A 15,613-nucleotide genomic window follows, 5' to 3' on the forward strand; every position below is an offset into this window, starting at 1 on the left:
TGGTCAAAGTGTGCATGTGACAACAATATCCCAAGCACTCCTTGAATCCTGTTTGGAGTATGCAAAAAAACACTCTGGAGATTCTGTAGCCATGTGGCGAAAAGTTTTGTGGTCTGACTAAACTAAAATTGAACTTTTTGGACTAAATGCAAAGTGTTTGGTGCAAAGCCAACACAGTGCATCACCCAAAGAACACCATCCCTACTGTGAAGCATGGTGGTGGCAGCTTATCAAATTATGATCTTTCAGTTTTGTATTTTTAATATATAATTTTTTTTCTCAATAAAAACTTTTTCCCCCTTAACAGTGTAGAATATGGTGTGTAGATAAGTGGGAAAAAAAATCCTCATCAGAATGCATGAAACTTTGAGGCACTGACACAACAAAATGAGAAAAAAGTTCAAGGGGTGTGTAGACTTTCTATAGGCACTGTACACTGCCTGCCAGAAGCACGCCTGGGGCCAGGCTGCAACTGTCCTGGATGTATAAACCAGAGGTGCTTGTTTAAGATAGGGGTGTAAAGAGACAAGTGGAAACTGAAGATTCATAGAGAAGCATCTGTAGCCAGATCACTGGTGTGTTGGTGTATTATTACATATCATATAGGGCTGGTTTCACAGAGCCTGGTTTAGCTCTAGTTTTGGACTACCTTACCTAGTTTAGCATGGAGCAGTCCAAGATTTGTGATAGATCAAGGGTCATGAAACCTATTTGCCAGATTTAAACAAAAATAGCAGAATGGCCAAATGGTGCTGTTTTGAAGCACTTCTTAATTACTGCAACTATCAGAAAAAAAAAAAAGCAATGACTTTATGTATGTAATCAAATTCTTCAAAAACACCTGTTTATTTTGCAAAACAACAAAGCGAGCTGTAACATTCATGGCCTCTTGTGTTTCTCATGTACTGTTAACACGAATTCAAAATAAATAAACAGGAGTGAATTAAAGGCTGGATGAAAAGCTTTGAAGTGACATAATGGTTAAAAAAGACATGGCAGTAATACATGGCTAGCACTAAATGCAGTGTATCCTGGAATATAGCGTGCAGGTTATATCTGGTATTCAATAACTAATATAACAGTATTTAACAGGGATATTTCACACATTTCTGTAGATATTCTATTTTCCCCCATGTTATAGGAAACGTGTCGATTCAATCAGATTCTAGTACTACCTATATTGATCAATATTGTTTTCTAGTTCGTTTCAGCATTTTTCCGATTGGCTCATTAAACTACTGTACCAAACAATAAACGGGTTTCTGTTGCTTTAAGGGATGACAGCCCTGTGAAGACGTGGGTGTGCAGCTGCAGCGTACCGAGCAGGCGCTGTGCGCTCGAAGGTGGTTCAAGGCGAGGGACGGTCGGGATGAGTTGTATAGGATAGAGATAACAGAGCGCATTACCGGGCAACCGGGAGGGGGACTGGTGTTCGTGAGCGGCGGAGGAAATATACAGTCGCTTCTGGTGTTTTGCTGATCAGAGAACAACGACTGTCGTGGCAGAGCAGGATGTCCACACGCTAAGAAGGAATATAAGTTGAACGGGCAGGCTTTGGCAGCAGTATCCTATACCGGCTCACGAAGCAGGGCGTTGGGTGGCTTTCTGCTCCAGGATTTGAGATACACAGGGTTTTTGTGAATATGGGACAAAGGCCATGTATTTTACAAGCAAGATTGATATGAGCTACCTACCCCAGACACCGTGGGTTGACAAGGGAGGCTGTGTGTGTGTTTATTCCTGTTGCAACCGAGAGAGGAACATCGCGCATCGGGGCGTCTTTGTAGAGGCTGAATAGAGGAAGGCAGGTTCTTTGTGAGAAGACCGTGAGAGACTGAAAGAAAAAGAAAACTCGGGCTTACCAACAGTGGCTTTTTGCAGGTGGTGGTGTTATTCCCACCGGATATCGCAGAATTAACCTTATTTTTTGCATATCATCAATCCAAGAACCGTTGGAGCTTTTTCAGTCGAGCTAGATTGTCTTCCCGTTCCACTCGCTGTCTGCCCATTCTGTGTCGCGATCTGTATCTAGACACCGACACTGTGGGAGAGAGACGGGAGTGATTCCATTCGCCCTGGTCTGCTGGGAGAGAGACGGGAGTGATTCCATTCGCCCTGGTCTGGTGGGAGAGAGACGGGAGTGATTCCATTCGCCCTGGTCTGCTGGGAGAGAGACGGGAGTGATTCCATTCGCCCTGGTCTGCTGGGAGAGAGACGGGAGTGATTCCATTCGCCCTGGTCTGCTGGGAGAGAGACGGGAGTGATTCCATTCGCCCTGGTCTGCTGGGAGAGAGACGGGAGTGATTCCATTCGCCCTGGTCTGCTGGGAGAGAGACGGGAGTGATTCCATTCGCCCTGGTCTGCTGGGAGAGAGACGGGAGTGATTCCATTCGCCCTGGTCTGCTGGGAGAGAGACGGGAGTGATTCCATTCGCCCTGGTCTGCTGGGAGAGAGACGGGAGTGATTCCATTCGCCCTGGTCTGCTGGGAGAGAGACGGGAGTGATTCCATTCGCCCTGGTCTGCTGGGAGAGAGACGGGAGTGATTCCATTCGCCCTGGTCTGGGGATGATGACATGAGGAAGTCGGCTACTTAACACACACACACCCCTTGGCATCTGCGACAAGTATAGTTATGGTAAGTGTAGTTTGCAACAATAAAAAAAAATGTTCTTATGGGAAGCAGGTGTTCGCTTACTGATGATGATGATTGTGTCCTGCGTGTATCCTATTGAATGGTGTTTACGCGACTATGTAGCAATATGTTTTGAAAAGACTCATCCATTTCTCCAGTTATCAGTTACGATATCCGGGAGATATCTCCTTGATGTGAGGGAGCTCCCCTCTAATTTTGAGCGTTTTGATTTTAGTAATAAATAAATAAATAAATAAAGGATGCTTGTGATGGGAAGGCCCAAAATAAAATAATTAAATACCGCATTTGTTGTAAATAAATTTTACATTTTATAGTCCTCTTTTATAAGTGCACATTGTATTGCGTCTTTTCATGTGTCTATAGGACAATAATAAATCATGTTTTGCTTGTACTGTATAGTGTAAACAACCACACTAATTCCAGATTTTAATAATAATAATAATAATAATAATAATAATAATAATATTAATAATAATAATGATGATGTCTTGGTGTTCGCTATTCGTTTCTGTTGGCGACCCCAGCAACAATACGACAGGAGCATAACGATCAAATAAAAACAAATAACACTTGTGTGCCCTTGTTGACTCTGCACTGAGGTGTTGTGAATTTGACAGGAAAGGTAATGCTGCAAAAAATAATGCCTCTGAATTAAAGCAGCTACACTTTTAAAGGCAATATTTATTTTCAATCATAAATAACACAGAAATATTGAGGACAGGTTGTTAATGCCGCTGTTTCTGCTGAATGTGTACATCGCTCACTTTCTCCCAGTGTAAATGACCCTCGGGTGCTGTGACCACAATTCGCCTGGGGTTTAAAACACAGCTCAGGCACCATTATCAAACAACAAACATAACATGCAGGTTCTTAAAAATAATCATATTTCATGTTTCAATGTATTCGTTGTTTGAATTTTCAAACACATTGGATTGCATCACCAGTGTGACTTCATCTAGATAACCAGCCTATTTATTGATCGATAGATTTTTTTAAACTGGTGCATTATGTTGCGTGTCCAGTAGGATTAACATTTTATTATGGTCTTGATTACCATGGCAGTTGCTTAGGTAACTATCTGCTACCATCTTTGACTGTGCTGTCACTCAGTCACCCCACCCTGAGAGCCTGGAGCTCAGCAAGTATGGTCATGTGAATCTGCATGCATACCTTTCTCTTCTGTGCTTCCACAATGCAGGAGAATATTTTGGGTCCTCTTTTAGACAGCTAATGATACCTCCATATGGTGGGTATACAGTCAGTGGGGAAAAATACCAGCCTGGAGTTATTATGGGTTCAAGGTATATAAAACCTGTATACAGTAGAGTCAATTATTCGATCTTTGATCAGTTGTGCTGTCTAATCAACGAACGCCCCTGTAATCACATGATTAATTACTTGTGGTGTATTACCACACAGCTTCTGCAAATGAAAGTTACAGAATTATTCAGGTTAGGAAACCATAGCTGGAGCATTGTGTGCTTTAAATGGTTGCAGCAGGCTGAGGCAAATGAAAGTTACAGAATTGTTCAGACCACCAAAACCATAGCTGGAGCATTGTGTGCTTTAAATGGTTGCAATTAAGCAAATTAAAACGGTCACCTTGTTCTTGATTTTTATTTTATTTTGTCAGCAAAGGCTGGAGAGCCTGTCTGTGTTATTGAGCAGCTGAGAACTTTTATTTTATTCATTTCAATTGCACGTTATTACAATACCTTAACAGCATGTATGGAAGTGTAGAAACATTTTAGTGAATTTCTGAAGTTTACTGATTCCTGAAGTTCTGTAATTTGTCAGTTGTACTGAATCTGGTATAGGGTATTCTTAATTACAGTATTTCATTATCATAGCTGTGTGTTAGTTTTACTGCATTGCATTAATTTAATGATTTGTAAAGCTTTGTAACTGTGTATGCTTAATGTGATAGAATAGGTTACTAGCTGTATATCATCAGTAGGTACTTGTGTGTGTTATCTTTACTCTATACATTATTAAAGGTACAGTAATTGTTATTAATACCTGTTCAATTATCCATACAAATCGATTATGCAAACTAGTATCAATCCCAATTAGTTTGGATAATTGACTCTCTACTGTATTTACATATGTTGGATAAGGGCCTTGCCTTGAAGCCATGTTCGCTCTATAGGAGGTCCCAGTATAACAAAAGCACCATGTTTTCAATTGCTTACATTCCTGTTTTACAGGCTTGCTGAGCTCCACCGTGGAGTGCAGGTGTGCTGCAGAAGCTGAGCTCCACGTGCAGTGCAGGTGTGCTGCAGAAGCTGAGCTCCACCGTGCAGTGCAGGTGTGCTGCAGAAGCTGAGCTCCACCGTGCAGTGCAGGTGTGCTGCAGAAGCTGAGCTCCACCGTGGAGTGCAGGTGTGCTGCAGAAGCTGAGCTCCACCGTGGAGTGCAGGTGTGCTGCAGAAGCTGAGCTCCACCGTGGAGTGCAGGTGTGCTGCAGAAGCTGAGCTCCACCGTGCAGTGCAGGTGTGCTGCAGAAGCTGAGCTCCACCGTGGAGTGCAGGTGTGCTGCAGAAGCTGTTGCAGCTGTGTGGGGCTGATCCTGCACCTCTCACTTTGCACGTGTGGATTCTGTTGATACATAAAGCAAGCGAATACATACTGTAAAGCTGAGCTTTAGCTGTTAAAGTCGTTGGGACCTTACCCCTTCTATTAGAACGCTCCTTGTTAATTATTAAAGGCAAACCGATTAGGAATAACTGCAGATTACATTTATTGCCTTTTTTGGATCCCAGAGTAAGTTGTTTTAGAAAATTGGATTGGAAAATGCCCTTTGCCCTATTTCTTTTATTTCTGAGTTGGAATTTACTCTGTGTGTCAGATCTACATTCATACTGACTGTAAATGCTCTTCGAACCATCAGGCTTGCAGATTGACAGGGTTGACGCTACATGTGAACTTTATACCCCTGTCTAATGGGAAGTAGGGAAGTTGCTCATGCAGTTACATTGAGTTTTACATGCCTCTAGAAACCTGCTTATCCAGTAATGTTGAAATGTGCTTATTGAGATTCTGACAATTGGAAGATAACCGAGAAATCAGTCCGTCTGTGTGTGCATATGCGCATTGTATTTTTGTCACCCTTGCGTTTTAAATTGTACATACAGTGTAATTGTTCCACATCCTAACATAGGAATAGAGAATACATGGTCCATGGTGTTACTAACTGCCCCTGTTTGCTCCCTGGCAGGAGCAGAAGGAGCTGTAAGGATGCTCTGAAGAGCAGTGTGCTGGAACCCGGCTCCTGTGATAGCGAGGGAGGGCAGCGGTGGCGATGTTGCCCGGAGTGGGTGTGTTCGGGACTGGCAGCACGGCCCGGGTCCTGGTACCCCTGCTGCGAGCCGAGGGCTTCTCCGTGGAGGCGGTGTGGGGCCGCACGGAGGAGGAGGCCAGGCAGCTGGCGGGGGAACTCGGTATCTCCTTCTACACCAGCCAGACGGACTGTGTGCTGCTGCACCAGGACGTGGAGTTGGTCTGCATCAACATCCCACCCCCCCTCACCAGGCAGATCGCTGTCAAAGCTCTGGGTAAGAGGGGACCCTGCAACACAGCAAAGCTGGCCAACCTTGTTTGGCTGAAAGAGCCATACCAGGAAGTTTTTATAGAACACTGGAGGAACATCTTCTACTCCTTATATATGTACAGTATCTATTGATGTATTATGTCATTGTAATGTTTTGGAAATCTAGTGTTTGAATAACTAAAACGAAAGGGTGCTATTACTGTATGAAGATGAACAATCTCTAGACCACTGGCTTGTCTTTCTGCCTTCCACATTAGATTTATATAGATGTGTTTCCAATTGTGAAGCTTCATTAACGCATTTCTGCCCTTGGTACAGTTATAACTGGGCCAGCTTTTAAAGCAAGAATCCCACTGCTGTGGAATGTGTCCAAAGTCTGCCTTTTATTATGATTGGCAAGACTGTGATTATTCTACACGCTTTGTAAAGTGCTGTGAGCCAGCTCTCTAATAATCCTACTAGAATAACAGTTACTAGCTAAGTGTTCTGCTAAATTGCTGCAGTCCTGAAAAGATTGTATTTTGTTTCCTAAAGAATCGTGAAATTCCTGCCTCCCAATGTGTTTTCGCTGTGAACAGATGTCTTCCTCAAAGCAGGCATTGCAGCAGCTTTGGAAGTACTTTTACTGCAAAACGTGGATACTTACAATAGCCGACTGCTGCAGAGATGTGTAGCATGTGTACTGCCAAACAAGCGACTGCCCAGAGATGTGAAGCATGTGTACTGCCAAACAAGCGACTGCCCAGAGATGTGAAGCATGTGTACTGCCAAACAAGAGCGACTGCCGTAGAGATGTGAAGCATGTGTACTGCCAAACAAGAGCGACTGCTGTAGAGATGTGAAGCATGTGTACTGCCAAACAAGCGACTGCCCAGAGATGTGAAGCATGTGTACTGCCAAACAAGCAAATGTGCAGAGATGGCAAGCATGGCTGCAGGGTTTTCCTTGAGCTGGGCTAGCTGCTTTCTGTGCATTCCATAGGGGTTTCCTTGAGCTGGGCTAGCTGCTTTCTGTGTATTCCATAGGGGTTTCCTTGAGCTGGGCTAGCTGCTTTCTGTGTATTCCATAGGGGTTTCCTTGAACTGGGCTAGCTGCTTTCTGTGTATTCCATAGGGGTTTTCTTGAGCTGGGCTAGCTGCTTTCTGTGTATTTAATGGAGGTCATGCTGGAGGACTCCACCACCCAGCTACAGCAGGAAATGAGTTCTGAGATGAGAACAGAAAACAGGGCTTCCTTTTCCTGTGTTTTGCTGCAGACTGCTACTGCCATCAGGCCAGAAGCTAAAGAACTGAGACCAGTTATAGGGTCAAAGAAACACTGACTGGAGTCTGTCTGTTTCCCATTGTTTGCTTGAATTATTTCCTATCTTATTCTCTTCTTGTTACCTGCATATTTTGATTGTATTTAGAAAGGTTCTTATGAAAAAGTCATCCCAGGGCAGGGGGGGGAGGGTGTAGGGGGTTAATATAAAATTAAAGGATCCAGCACTGTAGATAACTCGGGTCTCAACAAAAAGGTCTGAGTTTTCTCTGACCAAGATAAGCTTTTTGAATTCACTTGCCTGGAAGGTTCTGCAGTGTCCACGCTGGCTTTATTGCCAGCTGAAGAACTTGTGCTTGTCTTGGTTAGGCCTGATCAAACAGGTTTTTTTTCCCCAGCCATGTCTGGTATTTGCCTGAGGGTTTGGAGGTAGGTGCTGCGTTCTGTTTGACAAACTGGTATTTTTAATAAGACTAAGGAATGCTGCAGAAGCAGTATCCCGGAGCACAGAAAAGGGAGGGCACTGAGGTGAGGGGAGCGTGCAGGTGATGTGTGATGCCAGTTGCTGGGGTTTAGGTTACACTAGACAGCTGTCCATTTTTTTTATTAAAACAAAGTCTGTTAAGAAAAAGTAGAGACACATCTGTAGATGTTTCCCTGTCTGTTCTGTAGGCTCTTTGAACCTGCTGAGAGAATGCCTGTCTGTTTGCCAAGCTCAGCAGTTTTAGAGATTGGTGTCTGTGTGGTGCTTGTCTCTCTGGCCCTGTCTGTCTTCTCTCCAAACAAACCCGCAGCTGTGAAACTAGGGACTCCTCTTTCAGACGGAAAGGGTTGGCTTCACTCAGCAGACTGCTGCCAGACAGAGGGAGAGGCAACTCGGACGCTTCTGGAGTCTGTAGCACGTCTATTTGTATGTAAAATGCATATGCAGTCTTGCTGTGTAAGCAATGTGTTGGTGACCTGGGGTTTGCTGCTTGGGTAGTCTTTCAACTTTTTTATTTTTTATTTATAATCCCAAACATAAGATGATCTGTAACCCATTGCATCAACAGCCTGTTTTGAGAGCACTTCTCATCATTGCAAATGCTGTTTTCTGTGCTGCAATCTACAGAGGAAGTTCCACAATATAGGTTTAGGATATAGACTGATGATGAGCTTCATTTTACATGCAACAAGATACAGTAATGTGTTCTGTTGCGACTGCCGCTAATGCAAAAAATGATTGATGCTGTGCGAGGTAATGAAAAGGAGCCCCTTTGAAAAGTGTTGCTGTTAGACAAACAGGAAGGTGAAACTTTTGGCAAGCTGTACATGATTCACAGGAGGCCCCTGGTGGGATCTCATTGTTCACGCTGGGTGAATGCAGCCCGTGACTGGAAGGGGCTCTTCCTGTTGCTGAGTGCCTGTCAGAAATGCATCTGTGAAGGAGAAGTGTGAGCCGGGCCAGCTTCTTCACGCAGTCCTTTCCAATAATAGCCCAGGTTCGCAGTCTCGAGACCAGGAGAGACACTACCATCCTGCTGGTGAAGAGAACACAGAGTCGCTGGCTCAGCAGAAGAGTCCACTTCCCCTGTGCCTGGACTACACTGTTGTTTATTCATGTTTTTGTTTTGTTTTATTTTGTTCATTTTTGCATTACAATGCTTTTTGTCCGAAAGACTTACCTTTCTGTGTCTTAATAGAAGGTACTCTGATTGGATAGGTCAATGGAGATGCAACACCTAGTTTACAAGGATGTCCAGCCACTGGGGAGGATTGAAGAGCCTTGTTTGAGAATTAGCAGGAGGGGTGGGGGTTAAGCTATAATTGCAGTGTATTACTTAACGCCTTTGGTCTTCCGTTATGGAATTATGGTATTGCTGATTAAAAAGGCGCAATGGAAATCAATATTTATATCAGTGTTGTTCTGGTCTGGTTTGTGCTGTGTTGAGATGAGATGAGGTGGTGCGTAAGGGAAGCTAAGCGCTGTCTATGGATAAACCGTTTGAGGTTTGTCTCTGTTTTATCTCCACTTCCTAAGGTTGCAGAGAAAGTGAAGGAGGAGGTGTGCTTGGATTCCTGAACAGGGCAGGGAGCGCTGCCAGATTATGATCAGCATTGTTTGAAGGGTACTTGCTGGTTTACAGAATGAACCAAGAAAGGTGTCTCTGTATCTGTCCGACAGAAAGCACATATGGTTTTAAAGCATTGTAACCTGGGAAAGGCAGCTTATTCCAAAAAACTGCTTATTCCAAAGACTGCAGAAGCATGTGTTCTCTCTCAAAGCGCTTGTTTTAAGATGGCATGCATCCTTATTTTTTTTTTGCTTTCCCAACAAGTCGCCACTCTTCAGAAATGCTGAAGTCATGAGACTGGTGGTTGAGGTCAGAGCTCTTAGTTGCTATTTTGCCTTCTGGGAGTTAAACTTCATTCAGAATTATTAGTGGCAAGACTGTTATCCCAATTTGTTTGTTTGGCAGGTCACGTGTTGTAAGCCTACACAAAGCTCATGTAGGTAAAATGCTGGATTTAGTGGTCCTTGTTTCACTCTTCTGGTTATTAAGGCAAATATATATTTGTGTTTATTTATTTTTGGAGGCTTGCACAAATGTCCTGACCTTGTGTTGGAGTGCCCTCTGGTGTAAGCTATGCAGATAACAACCTAGTTTATTTTCTTTTATTCTTTATTTATTTTTAGCAATGATACTGAAAAATAGAAGGCAGTTAAAAAAAAAAAAAAATTAGTCCCAGAAGAGTGTACAACACAGTGAATCTGTGCGAGTATGTCTACAGTGATTGATCCTTTCGTTATTTATTTTTATTTTTTTGTTGGTCTTTGTCTAGGGATCGGTAAGAATGTGATCTGCGAGAAGGCAGCTACGTCGGTTGACGCCTTTAAGATGGTGACGGCCGCCCGCTACTACCCCAAGCTGATGAGCCTGATGGGAAACGTGCTGCGATTCCTGCCTGCCTTCGTGCGCATGAAGCAGCTGATTGACGAGGGCTATGTGGGGGAGGTGATGGTCTGCGATGTGCGGGTGTACTGGGGCAGCCTGCTGAGCAACACTTACAACTGGATCTGCGATGAGTTGATGGGCGGCGGGGGCCTGCACACCATGGGCAGCTACATCGTGGACCTGCTGAGCCACCTGACCGGCCAGCGGGCCGAGAAGGTCCACGGCCTCTTGAAGACCTTTGTGAAGCAGAACGGGGCCATCCGTGGGATCCGCCACGTCACCAGCGATGACTTCTGCTTCTTCCAGATGCTGATGAGCGGTGGGATCTGCAGCACCGTCACCTTGAACTTCAACATGCCCGGCGCTTTCGTGCACGAGGTCATGGTGGTGGGGTCGGCTGGCAGACTGGTGGCTCGGGGGACGGACTTATACGGCCAGAAGAACACCGCCTTTCAGGAGGAGCTGCTCCTGGCAGATACCTCGCGCCTCGGCATGGATGTGGAGAAAGGGCTCAGGGAGGTCCCCTTTCCCTACCTGAAGGGCATGGTGTACATGGTGCAGGCTCTCAGGCAGTCCTTCGAGGAGCAGGAGGACCGGAGGACCTGGGAACACAAGCCAGTCTCCATGGCAGCTTCCTTCGAGGACGGCCTCTACATGCAGAGCGTGGTGGATGCCATCAAGCAGTCCAGCAGGTCTGGAGAGTGGGAGGTGGTGGAGATCATGACAGAGGAGCCCGACGCCAACCAGAATCTGTGCGAGGCCCTTCAGAGGAACAACCTATAGGATCTGCAAGTAGACTGTGTGCTAGGACGGCTGTTGAACCATGAAAAGCTCTCAATGTTTGCAGTCTTTCGAGAATTTTTTATGTAATTGACTAGTTTCACTATCTGGATTCACCAGCTAAATTCACCTGAGGGGTGCAAGAGGGTCACTGGAATTCAGTCTTTGCATGTTTGCATCCCCAAGCACCAATTCAAGGCCTCCCTGAAGAGTCTCAATTCACCTAAATAATCCATGTTAACCTGGGCATCCGCCTTTCACTGCAGTCCAATATTTTTCAGTTGCTATTGTACTGCAGCAGCAAGATTCTGGGCCTCCAATAAACAAGTCAGCACCCTAACTGACAAACTCAGACTGACTAATTGTGCCCTGGGAGCTGCATGTCCTGCATTTACAGCTTCTGTTTTCATTAGCAGTGAGTTAACGCTTAAAACAGTCGTATAAGGGTGATTTTTGTAGAAGATTTGCACCAAGCCTTTTGTTTTTCATCAGAACCTTACATGTAAGGGTGTTCATGGTTTGGGTGTTCTCAGGTTAACAAAACTGTACACAGCCTTTAAAATGGTAATAATGGCACATGATCTAGGTCATATAATGCTGTTGTACTTCATGAATTTAAGTTGATGTATTTTCCCATATTTCTGTTGGTTTTCAAATCTGACTAAAAGCTTTGTTAGCCTGAATGATCTTTGCAGTCCAGCACGGTATGTTTACTTTACAAACATGTATCGTCTTGTCCTTTTTGGTGTTCAGGTCACTTGTCAAGCAGCTAATATGCACCCAAGCTTGCAGGATTTGGATGATGCATTGAGGGCCTACCTACTTATTGTTTTATTTGTATTTCTTGACTTTTGTCATGCTTTTATATATGCATTGTAAATTACTGGCTACAGTGGAGATTTTTGGGACTCATGTGGCCTTTAAAACCTTACACCAATTAAATGAGCGAAGGCTTCTTTGGGCTATTGTGGGGGTAATCCTTTATAAAACTGAGCACGAGCAAGACTTGACTTCAGCTGTACTACTGATGGTAAATAATTAAAAAGAAAACAAACAAATGAGTTACCTGAAGGCATGTTGTTATTTTACAGTTGGCCTGCCCTTCACTTATTGAATGCTGTGGTGTAATGGTGCATAAAGGGCCTTATTTACAAACCTGAATGGACAGGTACTGGAAGTGCTGGTGGCAGCTCCTAAGACTGCAGTGCCTGGAACTGCAGTGCTTCATTAATGGAGTGTTCAAGCCTGCTTTCCCTAGTGGAGTGTACCATGCAACATGCTCTCAGCTCAGTCTTGTTTACTCTTAGTTTTACAATGGTACCAATTAGGTAACGCGGACCCCCTCTCGCTCCAAATATTTTGCTCCATTCTGGGATCTGAATCCCACATGGCTGAGTTGTCTGCTGTAGCCATGCAGCACACTGCCTTCTTCTGCTGCCTCTTGTGCTTTGACTTTCCAAGCTGTTGATTTGTGATATATATATATATATATATATATATATATATATATATATATATATATATATATATATATATATATATATATTATGGGGATATATATATATTGGCTACCTTGGAATAGTTAAACCAAAAAACAATATTATAAGTACCACTAATACTATCTATCTATCTCTCTCTCTCTCTCTCATATATATATATATATATATATATATATATATATATATATATATATATAATATATATATATATATATATAAATAAATGACATACTGTCCACAGTCTCTTGAGAGAACACAAAATTTCGGAATAAATTTTGATAGGATACATCAAATTACAGTTTAACTCTCATTGGTCATTCCTTTTATTTGTAGCAACATCGGGGTGACAGTCTTGTTGCTTGAATTATGACCCCCCCCCCCCCCCCACCTTTTTTTTTTTTTAAATCCCCATTGTACTCTAATAGCAACTCAGGCTATCCAGCAGATGTCGCTGTTTGGCAAAACCAGGATAATAGTCTCTATACTGGGTGTTCATGGTGACAGACTTAAGCTCATCAAAAGTCGACCAGGCAGGGTAACAGTTGTCTTTTTACTGGTTTAGTTATTCATTTTACACACTCTTTACCAATCATAAACACTAACAATGTGTTAGCACTGCTTGTTTCTTCAGCCTTGTTTGTATCAGGCAACTACACAATAATCCCCATTTGTATGAAATCAACTGCCCCCTTCCCACTCACTATTCAACACATCTTTTTAAATCTCCATAATGAATATAAATAACCACCCGCACTATGCACTACCTCTCAATAGCACTAAGACATTTGTAATAAGAATGTCACTGCAGTCTGTATCCTTTCTTTAATACAAGTTATCAGATTGGCGCTCGTGCTCTAGTTGAGTTGCTACATAGGGTTGAAGGGGCTTCGCTACACCTGCGGTGGAGACAGTGGAGGCACTAAGGATGTGGCACAGATGCTGAGCATCTTGTCAATGCCGTCCTGTGTTGACTGGTCTAGCTGAGCTATCGCTGGCCTTTCCCTAGAAGAAGAAAACGATGTGTATGCTGGTGTCAGCGAGGCGAGTTTCTCTTCAGCTGAATCTCCTGGAGTGAAAACACAACAAAGAAGACGATGTGTATGCTGGTGTCAGCAAGGTGAGTCTATCTTCAGTTGAGTCTCCTGGAGTGAAAGCACAATACAGTAACACTGGATCTTGTCAATTTTTGAATAAGTGCAGCTAGTGTGTCTGTGATATGCTGTTAACATATAGCACGTTGCTTCAATACTCGGCTGTCCTGGTGTCTGTGTGTATAAAGTCTCTGTTTCCCAGTGCGGAGCCTGTGAAAGGTGATGAGACTAGTCCCTCTTGATACGGACTGGCTTGCTGTAGGCAGGATCAAGGCCACTTTTTCCCTGTAAAGCTCCCCAGTGCATGAAACTTGATGAACTAAAGCCAGGTGAATCCATGCCCCCCAAGGTGAAAGGCTAGTGTAATAACGACTCACTGTGCAGCATACAGCCACCTCCCACTCATCCCTGGATTACCTGCTGGCTGAACGGACGATGCTGAGGGAGGGATGCGGGAGACTTGCTGGTCCTCAGTAGAAGGCGATGGATGCCCTTGAGCGATGCTTGTGTCCTCCAAGGGCTTGTTGAATTCGGCGAGGCTGCTGTTTATGTATTGATACAGACCTCGTGTATGTTGCTGTTTTCCAGAAAACACTAAAAAGGGAAAATAAAAGATTCTGCAACATTTAGATTGCTATCTAATAATAATGTTTTTTAAGAGGGTAGAATGTTTTTGTGTTTAGAAATGTAAGTGTATTTCCAAGGTATGTATTATGTTAGTAATTTAGAATATTAACTGTGATTGTAGCACTTCTCAGTAATTCCTGACTATTATAAAAGGTGATTGGCAAGTAAGTTTTCCACATCAGTGGCATGGTGTGTTGATGTGGTAAACTTACTTTCTAATCACCCTGCACATATACACACTGTGGCTAATAAAATATCATTATCTGTAGATTCAACAAGATAGTCCGATCCAGGTAGCTCAAATAAGGCTTTTCACAGACTATCAAGCATTGCTTACTCTCCCTGGCTGTAGCGGAAGGGGGGTTCAAACACTCCCGGGCTGTGCTCTGCTCCCTGGAAGAGACCTCTCTTTTCTGCTTCCTCTTTAGCGTTGTCCTGGTTTGCAGAATGGCGGAGGAGGGTTTCTTTGTGCGGCTGCTGCCTCTTATGCACCTCCTAGTGAAGTCGGGGTGCTGGAACACGTGCATATCACCTCTGGCCCTGACAACAGGTATTTGCAGAAGGTCATCACAGACTCAACCTATGATGTAGCCCGATTACCCCACTGACTAATAGCTAATGTAGTGTTGTATCAGGTTGTAATCACTATTGTTTTATTTACAGGTATAGTGTAGCGATCTCAGTTAACGCATCACACAGGGCGAGGCAAATCCACACACAGGCTAACCCGGGACCCCCTCGCACTAAAGCATAGCACCGATACCACTGTACAAAGGAGACGGCTCTCTTATATAATACAATATACCATTAAGAATGTCCAGGTTTTTTTTTGTTTTTATAAATTTTGTAATGTACTTAAAGTTGTTGGATCCAATAATCCCAGCCATTATTATTATTTCTTTTAAAGGGTGATTAATATCCAGTACAAATTCTGCTGCCAGTAATTTAACACCGGACATGCTAAACCAGTAATATTTACATTCTACTGACATTAAGTTTGGAGAAAGGTGAGATGATTCGTGCAGCGGCTACACGGGCAGCAGTGGAATCAGCGACCTCAGCTGTCCCGTGTTCAGGCTGATACTCACTTCGCCATCTTCCTGAAGCCGTAGGTGCAGAGCACCCCGTGCAGCATGCCGATGTTTCTGAAGTGCCGCAACTCGGACAGCAGGTGCTGGTGCTGCAGGATCTCCTCTTCGTACAGTTTGGTGTTGAT

General features: G+C 43.8%; 2 protein-coding genes across 8 annotated transcripts; one reads left to right on the forward strand and one right to left on the reverse strand.

Annotated features, from left to right (window-relative positions):
• Positions 1-1,259: 1,259 nt before the first annotated feature.
• LOC121325567 (glucose-fructose oxidoreductase domain-containing protein 2-like) lies at positions 1,260-12,679 on the forward strand. 7 transcript variants are annotated; one of them, XM_041268254.1, is made up of 4 exons: positions 1,260-2,636; positions 4,862-4,889; positions 5,872-6,208; positions 10,288-12,679. In XM_041268254.1, the coding sequence occupies exons 3-4, from the start codon at positions 5,956-5,958 to the stop codon at positions 11,181-11,183; spliced, it is 1,149 nt and encodes a 382-aa protein (XP_041124188.1). In that variant the 5' UTR covers positions 1,260-2,636; positions 4,862-4,889; positions 5,872-5,955; the 3' UTR covers positions 11,184-12,679. The 7 variants fall into 7 exon arrangements, with proteins under 7 accessions (XP_041124188.1, XP_041124185.1, XP_041124183.1 ...); XM_041268251.1 differs by lacking the exon at positions 4,862-4,889 and having other exon boundaries at positions 1,261-2,636; XM_041268249.1 differs by lacking the exons at positions 1,260-2,636; positions 4,862-4,889 and adding an exon at positions 4,896-5,184.
• A 477-nt stretch (positions 12,680-13,156) lies between these two features.
• Positions 13,157-15,143, reverse strand: LOC121325178 (uncharacterized protein C16orf86 homolog). The gene is made up of 3 exons (XM_041267500.1): positions 14,735-15,143; positions 14,188-14,364; positions 13,157-13,745 (listed from the first exon to the last, which is right to left on the reverse strand). Exons 1-3 carry the CDS (start codon positions 14,922-14,924, stop codon positions 13,570-13,572), a joined length of 543 nt encoding a protein of 180 aa, XP_041123434.1. The 5' UTR covers positions 14,925-15,143; the 3' UTR covers positions 13,157-13,569.
• Positions 15,144-15,613: the final 470 nt, after the last annotated feature.

Source organism: Polyodon spathula, chromosome 13 (assembly GCF_017654505.1).
Source record: "Polyodon spathula isolate WHYD16114869_AA chromosome 13, ASM1765450v1, whole genome shotgun sequence".
Taxonomy (NCBI): Eukaryota; Metazoa; Chordata; class Actinopteri; order Acipenseriformes; family Polyodontidae; genus Polyodon; species Polyodon spathula.